General features: G+C 51.2%; 1 protein-coding gene across 1 annotated transcript in view; it reads left to right on the forward strand.

The window, feature by feature from the left end:
- Positions 1-16,916, forward strand: part of DDX31 (DEAD (Asp-Glu-Ala-Asp) box polypeptide 31) — a gene marked incomplete at its 3' end in the record, with an annotated part of 74,349 nt that extends 57,433 nt beyond the window's left edge. Inside the window, 2 exon segments of the mRNA XM_010856771.1 lie at positions 16,779-16,863; positions 16,866-16,916. Coding sequence (XP_010855073.1) covers positions 16,779-16,863; positions 16,866-16,916 — 136 coding nt within the window.

Raw genomic sequence — 16,916 nt, forward strand, 5'->3', positions numbered from 1 at the left:
AGGCAGACGGGCCCTCAAGGATACAGTAAGGTACTTTTTCTTATTGGGGCGGGGGGAATCTTGTTGCTCCTGGAGGAAGAATGGCCGGGCAGCTAATCTGCTCATGGACCATGTCATCGTGGCCAGGGAGGCGGCAGAGAGACCTGACAAATTCTCCACACCTCAGGCAGCGCTCGAGCCAGTGCCAGTTGCTGCTCTTTGAGGACGGGAAAGAAAAGTCCATTAAACCCCACACGAGTGTGGAGAGTTATGCCATGGCCACAATAATCGTTCCAAGCTGAGGCGTCTCCTCTGAAATCCATCTGTCAGGAAAGAGAACAGCTTCCCTGGGTTTTGTGTGGGTGGATGAAATAATAGTGCTGAATTATCCAAACTGTTCTGCAGTCCATTTTATGGTGTTTACTTCCTCGAGTAATTGTGTCAGGCGTAAACCTCTGATAATCTGCAAACCAAATTTATGAGACCATAAGCATAATCCCGACTCACCTGCCATCCCCACCCAGAGTTCACCCAGGTGTTAGCTGGTGAGGCCAGGGCAGGGCACGCGAGGTGATGACCAGGCATTTCCGTGCTGTGACAAGGGGACTTCTGTCTCCTCTACATGCCTTTATTTCAGAAAAAGGAAAGACCGAGCTACCTTCCCCAAATGAGACCTTCCTCAGCAGGCGTGTCTCTGTCTCCCCCTTCAGTCCTCCATTCTGAAAGGGGACAGTAAGCGCCTTCCCCCTGCGCACAGAACTCTCGTGACGCCGACACACAGACCTGTCAGACAGCCCCAACCCCAGACACCTGCACACCATGCACGCAGGGTCAGTGCTGCTGGCAAAATACTGAGTGGCCCCTTAGCAACATCCAGCACAGGCAGTGTTTTCTTCTCGTGAAACGTGGTTCTTATTTTAAAGCCATGTATATTCAGCAATTCCTGAAAGGAAACATACCTTCCAAAATCTCCATCTTCCCAGAAGACAGCACTGTCCACCCTGGGAGGGCAGAGTTGTGTTGTTCACCAGGGTGTTTGTCTGCCTTTCTAGGCAGTCATGCATGTGAGTAGAACCTATCCAGCACCAGTGAGCAGACAGTTCCCTCATCTGTTTGATACTCTGAACAGTGGTTCAGGAACGTGGAAACTCTGAGCCTCAAGGAAGGGCTTGCTGTTACAATGGCAATGTGGAAGGGCACGTCTACTGGTCTTAAACCACCCTGTCTAATTTGGATTATATGCTATAATTGTAAATTTATCAAGACTTTTTCCCAGTCTAGTTTGTAGCTACCTGAGACTGGCCCCACCCCTGGCTTCTACCATCTGGGTCTTTCCCATGTTGCTGTTAATGCATAGATACATCTTTGAATAAATTTTCTCACACCAGCCGAGCTGAGTGTTGCCTGGTGGTACTGATGTGATCAAGCAGGTGAACAATCTACACTTACGGCTCTCTGGATCCGGGTGTGCTCTCAAGGCCCGGCAGGCCGGGACCCACAGTGGAAGGGGGCGTGGGGTGGTCCCCTTTGTCCTGCCCTCACCTCCCGGTCACCGTCCCCAGCACCACAGAGCGTGTCCTTCACCTCTGTTACTTCCAAAGTTCTACATTTAGTGTGCTCGCTAAATGAGGAAACGTCCTTGGGGGCGGAATCATACTGCCAGACTTTTCTCATCTGTGAAATGCTTTATCACTAAAATTCAAATTAGAGATTGTGCAAACCTTTCCTTCAGTGTCTTATAATCTTGTGGCTACAGTCACCATCCACAGTGACTCTGGAGCCCAAGAAAATAAAATCTGTCATTGTTTCCACTTTTTGCCATCTATTTGCCAAGAAGTGATGGAACCAGATACCATGATCTTAGTTTTCTGAATGTTGAGTTTTAAGCCAACTTTTTCACTCTCCTCTTTCAAGAGGCTCTTTAGTTTGTCTTCACTTTGGCCTTTAGGGTGGTATCATCTGCATATCTGAGGTTGTTGATATTTCTCCCAGCAATCTTAATTCCAGCTTGTGCTTCATCCAGCCTAGCATTTTGCATGATGTACTCTGCATAGAAGTTAAATAAGTAGGGTGACACTGTACAGCCTTGACATACTCGTTTCCCAGTTTTGAACCAGCCCGTTGTTCCATGTCCAGTTCTAACTGCTGCTGCTTAACTGCCATACAGGCTCCTCAGGAGATAGGTAAGGTGGTCTGGTATTCCCATCTCTAAGAATTTTCTACAGTTTGTTGTGATCAACACAAAGGCTTTAATGTAGTCAATGAAGCAGAAGTAGATGTTTTTCTGGAATTCTCTTGGTTTTTCTATAATTCAGTGGATGTTGGCAATTTGATCTCTGGTTCCTCTGCCTTTTCTAAAGTCAATTTGTACATCTGGAAGTTCTCGGTTCACATACTGTTAAAGCCTAGCTTGAAGGATTTTGAGCATTACCTTGCTAGCATGTGAAATGAGTGCATTTGTACAGTAGTTTGAACATTCTTTGGCATTGCCTTTTTTTTGAAATTGGAATGAAAACTGACCTTTTCCAGTCCTGTGGCCACTGCTGAGTTTTCCAAATTTGTTGGCATATTCAGTGCAGCACTTTAACAGCCTCATCTTTTAGGAGGTGAAATAGCTCAGCTGGAATTCTATCATTTCCATTAGCTTTGTTCATAGTAATGCTTCCTAAGGCCCGTTTGACTTCACACTCCAGGATGTCTGGCTGTAGGTTAGTGCTCACACCATTGTGGTTATCTGGGTCATTAAGATCTTTTTTGTATAGTTCTTCTGTGTATTATTGCCACCTCTTCTTAATCTCACCTGCTTCTGTTAGGTTCATACCATTTCTGCCCTTTATTGTGCACTTCTTTGCATGAAATGTTCCTTTGGTATCTCCAGTTTTCTTGAAGAAGTCTCCAGTCTTTCCCACTCTGTTGTTTTCCTCTGTTTCTTTGCATTGCTCACTGAAGAAGGCTTTCTTGTCTCTCCTTGCTATTCTCTGAAACTCTGCATTCAGTTGGGTATCTTCCCTTTCTCATTTGCCTTTTGCTTCTCTTCTTTTCTCAGCTATTTGTAAGGCCTTCTCAGACAATCACTTTGCCTTCTTGAATTTCTTTTTCTTTGGGATGGTTTTGGTCACTGCCTCCTGTACAGTGTTGCAAACCACCATCCATAATTCTTCAGGCACTCTCTTACCAGATCTAATCCCTTGAATCTATTTATCACCTCCATTGTATAGTCATACACTGCTTGTGGTTCAGCTGGTAAAGAATTTGCCCACAATGCGGGAAACCTGGGTTTGATTCCTGGGTTGGGAAGATCCCCTGGAGAAGGGAAAGGCTACCCACTCCAGTATTCTGGCCTGTAGAATTCCATGGACTGCATGGGGTCACAAAGAGTTGGGTACAACTGAGCGACTTTCACTTTCAGTGTATAATCATAAGGAATTTGATTTAGGTCATATCTAAATGGTCTGGTGATTTTCCCTACTCTTTTCAGTTTAAGCCTGAATTTTGCAATAAAGAGCTCATGATATGAGCCACAGTCAGCTGCAGGTCTTGTTTTTGCTGACTGTATGGAGCTTTGCCATCTTCAGTTGTAAAGAATATAATCAGTCTGATTTCAGTATTAGTATTGACCATGTAGTGATGTCCATGTGTAGAGTCAGCTCTTGTGTTGTTAGAAGAGGGTGTTTGCTATGACCGGTGGGTTCTCAGGGCAAAACTCTGTTCGCCTTTGCCCTGCTTCATTCTGTACTCCAAGGCCAAACTTCCCCTTTATTTTATACATGGCAATGTATAAATTTCAATGCTACTTTCTCAGTTTGTCCCACCCTCTGCTTTGTGTATCTGTTTTATATACAGTAGTGTTATCTGTTTATCCCAAACTCCTAATTTATCCCTCCCCTACCTTTCTCCTTCAGTAACCGTAATTTTGTTTTCTACCTCTGGGAGTCTTTTTCTGTTTTGTAAGTAAGTTTATTTGTATCATTCTTTAGATTCCACATAAAAGTGGCATCATATGATGTTTTGTCTTTGTCAGACTTACTTCATTTAGTATGATCATCTCTAGATACATCCTTGTTGCTGCAAGTGACATTATTTCATTCTTTTTATGGCTAATACTCTGTTGTAAATGCACCACGTCTTCTTTATCCATTCCTCTGTCAGTGGACCCTCAGGCTGCTTCCATGTCTTGGCTATTATGGCTAGTGCTGCTGTGAACATTAGGGTCCATGCATCTTTTTGAGTGAGAGTTTCCTCCCGTTTTTCACCTTTGCTATGTTCTTCTCTATGATTCTCACTTGTTTAATAACTGTTAATAACCTGCAAGAGTTACCATGTTAGATATACTCTGGTATGAGAAGTTCTTGGGGCTCAGGTGATAAAGACTCTGCCTTGCCCCCGTCAGCCATCTCCCTGCCCTCCTCATTCGTTAAACGCTGATCGTGTTATGCAGTGATGAAGGGTCTGGGTTTTGCACACACGGGCATCTTGGTTGGATCACTTACCGTTTCTGGGGATCAACCAGGTGATGAGTACAAAGCCTCGACACCATGTCTGGGACTGGACTTGGGAGCACTTGTGGATATGCCGACCGGGATAGGAGTGCTGGTTCTTCCCGCCGGCCTTCCTGACACTTAATTGTCCATGGACCAGAAAGCATGAATGTGCCATTCACTGCCAGCCTTTTAGCACCTTGAACTTTGCTTATCAGGAAGCACCTTGAACACACAAGCTGGTGCCTCCAAGACAAACATGAAGACGCTGCAGCTGCATCTCCCTGCAAAGCGATATTCTCATCGTTAGGGGCAGCTTGCCTGCCAGTTTTTATGTGGCATTTACAACCTCCCTAATATCACTTAATTAGCTGAAGGTAGTCCTGGAATTTTGCCCACCGTGAGATTTCTCTCCATTTCGTGGAGCCAGTCGTCATCCTGCCAGAAGACAGATCGGCCAGACGTGAGTGCAGAGGCTGGAGCAAGCCCCTGAACACTGAAAGTCAGTGTTTAATTAAACGTCAATAAAGCTGGTCAATACTGCAGCATTTCCGAAGAAAGGATGGTCAAATAGGTCAGGGAAACACTTTAGACGCGAAGGACCTAAACTCAGTCTTCAAGTGAGGCAGGGTGTGGAGAGACTACGGAAAGGGAAAGAGAGCCAAGTACAGTGCGTGTGCATACGTTTCCTTAGGCAGGCATACGTGTGTACATGTGTGCACATGTGCATGGACACGCATCTTTGTGAAGGCTGAGACACAAAGGAACAAAGAGAATTAAAAGTGGGCATCCCTGGTGGCCCAGTGGTGGAGAATCCACAACAAAGGAAACACAGGTTGGATCCTTGATCTGGGAGGATCCCCCAAGCCGTACTGAGGAGCAGCTGTGCCCACGTGCCACCCCTGCAGAGCTGCCTCCAGCCATGGAGCCCAACCGCTAGAGCTCCTGAACCTCACAGCGGAGGGCGCACGCTCCAAGAGGGGCCACCACACCGCAGCTGGAGAGTGGCCCCCGCTCGCTGCAACTAGAGAAGGGAAAGCCCCAGCAGCAGCGAAGACTCAGCATACCCAAAACAAAAATGAGCGAGTGAATGAATGAACAAAAACCAATGACCAGAGTGAGTTTGGAGACACTTACCAGGCTGACCAGAGCTAAGAGTTGACAACAGCAAACAGCAGAAAATGTGAACCAAAGCAAAACCAAATTATGGAGAGTCTTGAAAGTCAGGCAGTGGAATGCAGGCTTGATTTGGAAAGAAGTGGAAAGTTCCTGGAGGTTTTCAAATCCGGTTGCAGCAATACTGTGTGGTCCCCAAGATTACGAAGCCCAAAGCAAGGGGGTTGGGTAACTGCCATCTAAAAATGATGAGGACAATTTAAACAAACATCCCATAGCTTAACTTCTACACTGATACTAATAACTTCTAGCCACTGATGTGTATACTATCCTCCTTAAATTCTTCATTAATTACGTGTAACAGAGATTCTCCACAACGGTTTATAAAGGACACATGGGGTGTCTCTCCGCCCCCAATCTCAGGGCAGTGTTGTGCTCTGCCGACCCATCTCCTGGCCCCTCTGGCCTCCTGGTGATGATCCGTCTCTTCCCTTAGCTCCCCAGCCCTCACCTCATGAATCCCCAAAACTGCACTTCTGGAACAGTCCGCTGCTGAGTCTCCTGCAGCCACTGTGCTCCCTGCTGACTGGCGCTCCCCTCACCCATCAGGCCCTTGCTCCCTCCAGTGTTTCGGTGAGGTCTCCTTACTCTCGTGATGAGAACACACCCCTGCTCCCTCATGCTCCTGTTGGGCCTTTGCCCAGCGTGCTGCAGGCCTGGGCCTCTCCCCTCTCCTCTTTGTCTTCGGGCCCTTGTCCCTCCTGCAGGGAAGCCTTCTCTGGCCTGCCTGGGCAGACACCTCACCATCCCTCAACACACACTGCCATCGCCACAGCCCTCCACTGTCTGTGGTGTCTGCGTGTGTGGGTGCAGTCTGCTCCTCCTCTGCCTCCATGTAGCTCAGGGTGGAAACTCTGTCTGGTTTTTCTTATCGCAGCCCCAGCACTGACCTGGCACATAGTAGGCGCTCAGGAAGTGTTTTTGAATAGATGGCTGGAACCTCAAAGCCTGCCGTCATCCTGAGAGGAAGACAAAGGGAAAGAGAAGAGAGGAATTGTTGTGGCATGGGAACCAGTCCGATGCCTCTTAATTGTTTCATGAGCCCAGCAAACAGCAAATCCTGCTTTTTGGAGCCCCGACCGCTCCTCGGCTAGTCCGTCCTGAGAACAAGCACACGGTCACTTTCCTCGTAGCGTAAAGCAGTCCCGCGGAGGACCACGCCTCTGGCCCTATTTGCCCGGTGTTGCGGTGTAAGAGGCATGGGGACTGACCTGCAGAACGTGGAGACGAGGGGGTTTGCAGTGGGGGCCTCCACCGGCCTGGACAAGACCAGAGCAGATGCCCTGTGGAGGGTCAGTTCGCTGGACCTTGGCCTGAAGGAAGTGTGGAATCCTGAAGAGTAAGATGGAAGTGGCGCTGAACTTGACTGTCAAACCTGGAACATCTAGACCACGTCAGTCCCTGGGAACCGGAAGAGTGTGTCCTCAACAGGTGATGGGGTATCCTCAAGACAGGAGGGCAGTGAGGAGCTCGCCACATGAACCTGTGGTTTAAAGATGAATTAGGATTAAGATTTTATTTTCTTGGGCTCCAGAATCACTGTGGACGGTGACCGCAGCCATGGAATTAAAAGACATTTGTTTCTTGGAAGGAAAGCTATCACAAACATAGACAGCATATCAAAAAGTAGAGACATTATTTTGCTGACAAAGGTTTGTACAGTCAAAGCTATGATTTTTCCAATCCAGTGGTCACGTATGGGTATGAGAGTTGGACCATAAAGAAGGCTGAGCGCCAAAGAATTAATGCTTTCAAATTGTGATGCTAGAGAAGAGTTGAGAGTCCCTTGGATAGCAAGGAGATCAAATTAGTCAATCCTAAAGGAAATCAACCCTGAATATTCATTTGAAGGATTGGTGCTGAAGCTGAAGTTTTAGTGTTTTGGCCACCTGATGCCAAGACGTGACTCACTGGAAAAGCCCCTGATGCTGGGAAAGATTGAGGGCAGGAGGAGAAGAGGGTGGCAGAGGATGATATGATTGGATAGCATCACCAAGTCAGTGAACCTGAATTTGAGCAAACTTTGGGAGATAGTAAAGGACAGGGAAGCCTGGTGTGCTGCAGTCCGTGGGGATTCAGAGTCGGGCATGACTTAGTGACTCAACAACAAGGATTAAAAGAGAATTTTCACCTAGAACCTGGGTAAGCTGCACAGGGTGTAGACAAGAGTATATTCTCCCAGCTTCTCTGTCAAGGGCAGCCTTGAAGCCTACACTGGATTGTCTCTCTGGGACAATTGTACGAAGAAGAAGCGTCCAGACCGGGACATGGGGCAGGACCAGTGCCGTGGTCGGTGACTGGGTCTCTTATGAGACCCAGGCGGAGAACCCTGGTACACCGTGGTTGCTCAGGGATGATGTGTTTATTGGGTCCCCAGTCATGTTCACATGCAGCCCTGGCAGGCTGAGCCTGGCAGGCAGGGCTCTGCGGAGAGCTGGCCCTCCTGCTCTCGGCACCCTGCTGCAGCCGTCGGTCGCTCCCTGCCCTCTGCCGCAACCGAGCTCCACGTGATGACAGCTCTGCACGTGCGCCCCTTTGCATCTGGCCCTTGCTTCTACCCCTGTTTTTTTCCTACCTGACACCGTGCAATTACCAGCTCTCTGCCTCCTCATGGAGCACACGCCCCCTCATCCCCACCCGGCTAATGAGGCGATTAGAGGGATTTCACGGTGACCCTGCGCTTCCTCCACACCTGGGTCACCTGCAGACAGCGGGAACCATGGGCACACTTTCAGGCAAGCAGTCTGGACTGACAACAGAGCAGGAACCCAGACAGCCTCTCCCGGGAGGCTGCTGGGACGGCCACATTCACCGTTGGAGCCTTCCTGGTGCAGCAATCAGGAGATGTGGCCGGCCCAGCATGCATCAGCAGATGCCAGACGAGCCCTCGTGCAGCAGAAGACATAGCCCTCCATCGCCTTGTCCTGGCTTGAGGCTCCCCTAGTAAAGACTGACGGAGAAGTCAGGAGGGAGCACGCCGGTCCCCCGGTTCTCCAAGTGCTGCTCACACAGCTTCCATTCCCCTGAAGGCGACCACTCCCCTCCTCTCACCTGTCCCCACGTTCCTCGGGCTCCTTCCCGTCACCAGCCCTCCACGTCCTCTCTGCTTTTATGACCCAGAACCTTCCGTCTGGTTAGGGCCCACACGAAATGCCTCCAGGTCTTCTTCAGAGGCGATCTGTCTGCACTGTGGTCCTAAGGTTCTGGCAGCAGTCTGAAGTATGGAGGGATGTCTTACCCACTGAACAGCCCAGGACGGGGACGCGGTTTGAGAACCAACATCCCGGGGTGTGGTGTGTGGCTCTTTGCCTGTGGGTTTTCTGTTCTTTGCTGGTGGCGGCAGCATCTCTCCCAAGGGTACACGTGTGCCCTGGGCTGTGTAGAGTCCGTGTGTGTGGTCTTGGAGACGTCACGTGGCCCCGAGTCTGGGCGACCCCAGAGCCTGCGCACCTTGCTTTGCTGCCTTGCGTGCACGCTCAAGATGCTTCTGGCTTCTGGAGTCAGTACTGGGCTGAGTAACCGGTAGATGGATTCTGTGAAGGGTGTTTATTTCCACGTGAACAGATAATTCTCTGTGTAACAAGAGAAGCAGACTTAGAGCGGGAGGTGTTTCGGTGCCTAGGTGGAAGGATTTGATTTGAAGCCAGCAGAGCAGCAAACCTTCCTGGAGTGGGCTGGAGAAGCTTTCTGCTCCTGAGACATATCTTTGAGAAGAGACAGCTATGGGCAAGATGTGGGTCCGACTTTTTCTCTCATTTCCTTCCCAGTCTAGGCAGAGGGTGCAGGGGAAAGGGGCTGGGCTTGGATGATCAGGTCGTGTGAAGCGTGGGGAGAGAAGACAGACACGCAGCACCCAGCGGGGCTTGGAGTCGTTGTCCAGTACACGTGTTCCCTTCTCCCTGCCCTCTTCTCTCCGAGTCTGTGAACAAACAGCACAGGCTTCACAGATGCGTCCTGAACGCTCCTGCCGCCTGCGCCCTGTGCCGTTGGTCACAGTGCTCCTTGGTCTTCCATAAGGCTGTGTTTCCAGCTCCTGGTGGAGGTAGGGTGCTCACAGCCTCCAGGGTGGACCCTCCTCACTAGTTGGGGCTCCTGAAATAAGCCCAAAGTGACCATTTTCATCTTCTAGCCTTTAGTCTCTGAGATTGAAATGCTGAATGTGCGTGATTTACAAACAGAACAATACAGGGTGTTGTTCTCGTTATCAAAGCCGCCCCGGGTCACGTGACAGCGCGTGAGGTGTCTGATGACGCCCCTCGTCTGCTGTCTCCTAGCTGCTGATAATAATAATAGTCAACGCTTTCCGAGTGCCTTCGCGATAGGTTCTCTGATACTCGCTTTGATTCGTTGGTTCGTTTCATCCTTTGAGAGTGAGCAGACTGGCACTGGGAGAACTAGGTGCCTTGAAACTCAGAGAGCAGGTTGCACGGGCGTTGCAGGGCGGCGCTGGGTCCTCCCCCACCCAAAGTGGCTCTGCTCTGGCAGCCGGGCCCAAGCCGCACTGCCCCGGCACCTCCAGCTGCCCCACGTCCAGCCCGGCATCTGGGTGGCTTTTCTCTCCACCCAGGTTCTTTTCAAAACTGGCTCATCCAGCTGCCTAAACATGCGGTAGAGACCGGCTGGCCCAGAGAGGAGGGCGGCCACATCTGTCACTGCAGCCACTGGTGACAGCAGGGGTCACGGCTGCCACCCACGTGGCACTCAGCCCCAGCCGGACTCCCGTAGAGCCATGGGTCTGCTCCTGTGGTCCTCTGTGTCCTCAGGTGCTGTCCCTCCCCAGTGTGGGGCAGGGTAGGGACTCACACCCAGGCCTCCTGGCATCACACTGTAGCTTCTCCCATCCTTGGCATCAGGTCCGCCCCGCGGTTCAGGTGGAAACTCCTGGCAGCCTATCCCCTGCCCGTGTGCAGGTATGACGATCCAGACCACCCGCCTTCTCTGACCCACCAGCAAGCCCTCCAGTGGCCCCAGTCCAGGGTCACCTTTCAGTGAGCCCATCCTTCCGGCCTGCTGAGGTGTTGTGGGTGTCCTGCCGTCCGTTGTGTTAGCTGTCCCTGCTGGCTTCTGGTCTGCAGGTGTGATAAACACGCCTTGTAGTGTCATGCAAGTCACCGATAATAGTGTCGAGCAGGACAGGCCCAGAGGGACTGGTGCCGGAATCCTGCCCCGAGCTCATCCGTCTCAGTCAGTATTCACAGGATGCAGTCACACCAGTTCCAAAAACTTCATCGTTTCCATGTCCAGCCTGTGTTTCTCCATCTTGACAGTTTCACAGAGAATTAGGCTTTATAAAGTGTTCTTCATTTTCCCTTCATACAACCCCTGCCCCACCCCGTAGAGGCCTGTCCTGACGTGGAAGGAGTCTCAGCTTGGAGGAAGCTGCCGACTCTGGAGGGCCGTCAGGGGAGGGCACGCTGGACCATCAGAGTCCTCGGCTTACATCTTGTTGGGGCCCGTGGAAGGTTTCTGGCACTTAGGTAACCCTGAAGCTCCACGCACTTCTGGGGTTCTCACTCAGGGTGTCGCTCTCAGACCCCGGCCATCTCGGCATTGTTTCTGTCCCCTTTCCAGCCCTGCTCCTCTCCAGGCGGCAGGGCGGGCCGGCATCTCCCTACTGATCACCTGGGACCTGCACGGCCTGACACCCGCCCGCGCCCGGCTCCTCACGGGGGGCTGGCGCTCAGGGGTGAGGCCAAGACCCACTTTTCCTCCATTTCTGTGTCCACGAGTCACTCAGGCACTTTGCTGGGATAGCTCGCACCAGCCTAACAGGGCTCACCTGGAATGCAGTGTCTTCTGGGGCCCTGGAGTTTTACAGATGCTCGAGTTGGTTTGATCCTAAGATGCTGCAGAGAAGGCATCCTTAAGACAGGCTGCCCACCAGTGCCTGTCTCTGCCGAAACATAAACTGGGGTTAAAGAGCCTGATGCACTTCCTTCCCTTCCATGGCTGTCAGAGGTCTGACAGCCTGTGTCCCTTCAGTGCGCTGACCTTCTCGTCCACACTAGCGGGTTCTGTACCTGAACGACTGTGTTGCACATGGAGGACTGCCTGTCACCTTCTCCCTGGAGTTATCAGTCACTCTCGCTGTCACCCGAGAGCCACCTAAACCCCCTCAGATTCAGGGCCTTTCTTCATCTGCAAGGGTTGGGGCCAGGCAGGAGGGTGCAAACCTGGAGGTGGCCTCAAGCCATCTTCTCAGTGGCTATGATTTGACTTACTTTCGTATTTAAATTTGCTGAACACCCCCATAGTTCGTATTTGCTTGTGTGTTAGTATGTTTGGTGGACCTACTACCTGGCCAGTTTGGCATCATCAGCATCACCATTATCACATACTCACTAAATATGGTCAGCAGAGAGTGTTCTGAGAGTCTGAAGGAATGTTCTAGAGGGAGATTTCAAGACCATGGGGGAAAGAGTTCTTGTTTAGTGACTGGGGTAACTGGATAACTCTTGGGAAGAAAAGGTTGAATTTGCCACATCCTACCATGCTGCTGGTGCTGCTAAGTTGCTTCAGTCGTGTCCGACTGTGCGACCCCATAGACGGCAGCCTACCAGGCTCCCCCGTCCCTGGGATTCTCCAGGCAAGAACACTGGAATGGGTTGCCATTTCCTTCTCCAATGCATGAAAGTGAAAGTGAAGTCGTGCAGTCATATCCGACTCTTAGTGACCCCATGGACTGCAGCCTACCAGGCTCCTCCGCCCGTGGGATTTTCCAGGCAAGAGTACTGGAGTGGGGTGCCATTGCCTTCTCCCATCCTACCATAAACCAAAATAAAATCTAGATAGAATTAAAGCAGTAGCAGGCTCAAAGAAAATTGTTGTTGTTCAGTTGCTAAGTTGTGTCTGACTCTTTAAGACCCCGTGGACTGCAGCACACCAGGCTTCCCTGTCTATTACCAACTCCTGAAGTTTGTTCAAACTCATGTCCATTGAGTCAATGATGCCATCCCACCATCTCATCCTCTGTCACCCCTTCTCCTTTTGCCTTCAGTCTTTGCCAGCATCAGGGTCTTTTCCAGTGAGTGAGTCAGGTCTTCACATCAAGTGGCCAAAGTATTGAAACTTCAGCATCAGTCCTTCCAATGAATACTCAGGGTTGATTTCCTTTGGGATTGACTAGTTTGCTTTCCTTTCAAGAAACACAGTATACTTGAATATTTTAAAAAGCTGGAATGAGGAAGACTTTTCTAAGCATGATCCTAAAGCTGTAAAATGTAAAATATTGAGAGACTAGATAATATATAAAAATGCATCTGTTATCCTCTGATACAATTTACAGTTCTGTCCTGCAAAAGCATGCCACATGTTAGACTGACTTTTTACCTAGGATGGTTGTCTCTGAATTTATTGGTGACGTTGGGAGAAGGTGCTGAGAGCTCTCCTTTTCAGTGGTCATCCTTGCAGGCGTATTGATTTCCTAATTAGGCTGGATTTCACCTCATTGGCAGTGGAAGTGGCATCTGCCTGTCCTGCTGGGTAATCCAGCCTAGTAACGGAGGGGGGGTTATCCAGCCTTCACTACAAGGGAGTTCCCTGTGGTTAGATAAACTGATCTGTTGCTTGGTAACTACGGGATTACTCTGGTGGATGCTCAGGACGCCCACTTGAGAGGGGCTTGGGTATTTGAAGGGCAAGGAGGGCAAGAAAGTTGGCAAGTTTCTGGGAGAACTGCAGCTTGGCAGGAGAAGGAGCCGAGGCCCCACGCACCCGTCGTTTCATCTTCCCATCTGTACTTCACCCGTTTGGGTGCTAGGCCCCAGAACAAAGGAAAAGCAGGCGGCTCCTGTCAGGGTGTCTCCTGACAGCAGGGGGAACCCGTACAGGGCCGACCCTGAGGCCCTTCCTCCTGCAGAAGAGGTCCGAGCCTGGAAGGCAGGACCCCCTGTTTGCTCTCTGGACTGTCACTCAAGAGCTGGAGTTTGGGTCTCAAGTCGGAAGAATAGTGATTAAAGTAAAATCATAAGGAATCCTAAAATAGCTAGGAAATGTTGAGATCATAACCTCAAGACAAGCACATCCCGCTTTCTGCCAGCATCTTCTGCCTCAGTGAGGGTAGACTCGGAGACCCTGAGAAATGTTCCTGATCAAGGCACCGCCTGCCCACCAGGGGTCACCTTCCAGAGCCCCAGGCCTGGATCAAGGGCAGGAGCCACGCCCGAGAGGTCACCTTCCCAGCCCAGGCCTGGCTGAGCTTGTCAGCCCGGAAGGACCGGTCTCCCATGACTCAGAGGCAGACTGAGGGGGGCCTGGGGGGCGGCGTGTGTGTGCAGTTACGCATCACACTCTGTGTGCGTGTATACACTGGTACATCGCACGGGCGCGTGTGCGTGCAGTTATGTGTCATGGTGTGTGTACAGTTATGCATCACACTCTGTGTGCGTGTATACACTGGTACATCGCACGCGTGCGTGTGTGTGCAGTTATGTGTCATGGTGTGTGTGTACAGTTATGCATCACGGTGTGTGTGCGTGTATACACTGGTACATCGCACACGCATGTGTGTGTACAGTCATGCATCAGTGTGTGTATGTGTGTATACACTGGTATATTGCACGTGTGTGTGTACAGTCATGCGTCACACTGTGTGTGTATGTGTGTATACGCTGGTACATTGCACGCGTGCGTGTGTGTACAGCTATGAATCACTGTGTGTGTGCGTGCATGCACGCACTGGTGCATCACGCGCCTCGGCATGGCCTCTGATGCCAGGTCTGGAGCCCAGCGGCTGGAGCGCAGGTGGCTGCTGAGCACCCGGGCTGGAAGCAGGCCGCATCCTTGCTCTGTGCCCCGCACTGCCGGCAATTAGTGTATCAGTCCCCAGTAAGATGCTGGTTATTTATGTTGCCTTAACAGTGGCAGGAGCCAGCGTCGGAGTGGTAGCGCTTAGGCTGCTGGGAGGATATTTTGACTGAAATTTTGCATATTTTGAAACTTGGGTTGTTACATTTAAAATTATACACGATGTGAATACCTGGCTTCAAACAAGAGGGGAGAAAAAGCATTCCTTCCTGTCAGAACCTTTCCAGTCTGTCTGTCATGTCACCTGACTAAAAATAAACCGCACACCCGGGAACTGGCAGCATTCCGTTTGGAACACGCTGGGCGCGTTCAGCTGTAGGCCCATCTCCCGCTGCGTGCCACCCGCACGTGAGCCCCAAGCGTGGACGGACCTCCACCGGGGCCCGGGGGTTAGAGCCACTGCCCATCTGAAAGGGAGAGCCCAGCGCTGACATCAAGGCCCCAGCGTTGGTCCCAGCTCCCCTGCGGCCTAGCCGGAGTCTCTTGGCCTCTCTGGACTTGAGCTGCCCTGGGTTAACTGTGGTTGTCTGCAGCCCACGTGCCAGCCACCAGCCAGCACTCCATATGTCTTATTCTCTTTCACCTTCACAAAGCTTGTGAACTACATTTCAAGGATAGTCCCCATTTTTCAGATGCGGAGGCTCGAGGCCCCCGTCAACGTCATTCAGCTAGTGAGTGACAGAGCAGGGTTCCAGGCCCGGTCCCCGCTTCACGCTGCAGCTCTCCCCTCCCAGCTCCCCCTGTCCTCCAGCCTCCGCCAGCATTGCCCCACTGAAACATCCCTGTGAGTCGTGAAGGCCTCCTCCATGTCAAATCGCGGTGGTTTGTCGTCCTTGATCCCGCTGGGCCCTCCTGTTCCGCCCGGTGGTTCCATCTGGGACCGGCTGGTGGGAAGAGCTCAGGCTTGTGTCCATGGCCCATGTTTGCGTCTGGCTTACGCTCTTGGGAGGTGGATGGTCTTGGGGCAGTACTTCCCCTCCTCCGGCCTCAGTTTCCTCGTCTGTAATCTGAGATGGTGACCAAGCCTGCCTCGTGGAGTGACAGTCCTCCCCCGCACCAGCTCTGACCTCCTCACCACGCCCTGTCCTGCACTGCACACACGTGTTACTGCAGACGCCTGACCCTTAACCACAGGGTACTGTCAGCCCCGGCCTCGGCTTCGAGTCTTCTTCCCCGCACAGGTTGGCTTTGCATTTTTCCCCGTTTGTGACTGGCATGGATTGAAACCCCCCACCCCCCATCACGTGCACCCCACCCTCTGCACTGTGAGTGTAAAGGGAGACGGTAGCTTTAACCTAGTTACAGACTTCCTGATCACTTTACTGGCACAGTATTAGTCTCGTAGTTAATTCCTGGGCTTTGAAGGAGTTCTGTTGTATTTATTTTCAGTCTGACGTATCCTCTGATTTTTACAGCAAAGGGAATGCTGTCGATGCAGGTAGCAGAGGGTAGCGTCTGCCTTCTTTTAGAGCCCAAGCTGGTGCCACCTCAGGGTTGAAGGCACCGTGGGCACAGCAAGACGGATCCTCTGGTGACGACCCTGTTGTTTTGGATAAAATCTTGTCTTAAGAAGCATTATTTTACTCTTCAGTTTTCATAATCGTTTTTTCTGTGTACGATTGAACTTCTACAAATTTCCCCCTCTGATCTTCCGATCAAATAAACGATGAAGCGGCTGCCTTTTGAAACCAGTTACTAGGATTCACCATCTGACATTGATTTTCAGGCTTTGGCATTTTCCATGCGGGTTGGGTCCATCCCTGGTGCAGATGCCGCGCCGCCGTCTGCCCAGGCACACCTGGGTGTGGGACTTTTAGGGTCAGAAATGATTTATTATTACTAGAGGCTCTTCAGTCAGGGAAGAGGTGTCGGTGGCAGCCACCGCAGCCCCCACCAGCCTCCCAGCCGGGTCCCCAGGAGGCAGCCAAGGGCAGGGGGTTCCCAGGCACTGGCGTGCAGAGTGTTGTGAGTTTCAGGGTGGGTTTCCCCCCATCCCTTGGCAAACTGCTGTATCATACACCTCATTTGCCATCAGAGTATGAGTGTGTTTCATTCTTTTCTTTCCGTGAAAACAACACAGAACAAAGCCTCACTTTTAAAAATGCCATGATATTTTGCCACCGTTATGAAAATCTGTCAGCAGCGTATCTAATCTTGCGGTGCATAGAATATCAAAACAAGCGCTATTGAAGGGATTGTACTTCTGTTAATACAAAACTGTCAGTTCCGCACTCTCGGAACCAGCTGCCATCCGCCTCTTCCCAAATGAAGAAGGAAAAAAGAATAATAATAAAGTTTCCTTTCTCCCCCCGCCCCCACCCCACTATCACTGCTCCTCAGGCCTGACCTTCAGAGGAAGAAGACCCAGAGTAAGCAGCGCCTGGCTGAAATCTTGCGTTCCGAATATGCCAGCGGGATGGAGACGTGGCGGCACCAAGGGTCAGAAAGCAGAACACGCGCGCGGGGCCGGCCAGCCAG

Source organism: Bison bison, unplaced genomic scaffold, assembly GCF_000754665.1.
Source record: "Bison bison bison isolate TAMUID 2011002044 unplaced genomic scaffold, Bison_UMD1.0 scf7180017864375, whole genome shotgun sequence".
NCBI classification, from domain to species: Eukaryota; Metazoa; Chordata; class Mammalia; order Artiodactyla; family Bovidae; genus Bison; species Bison bison.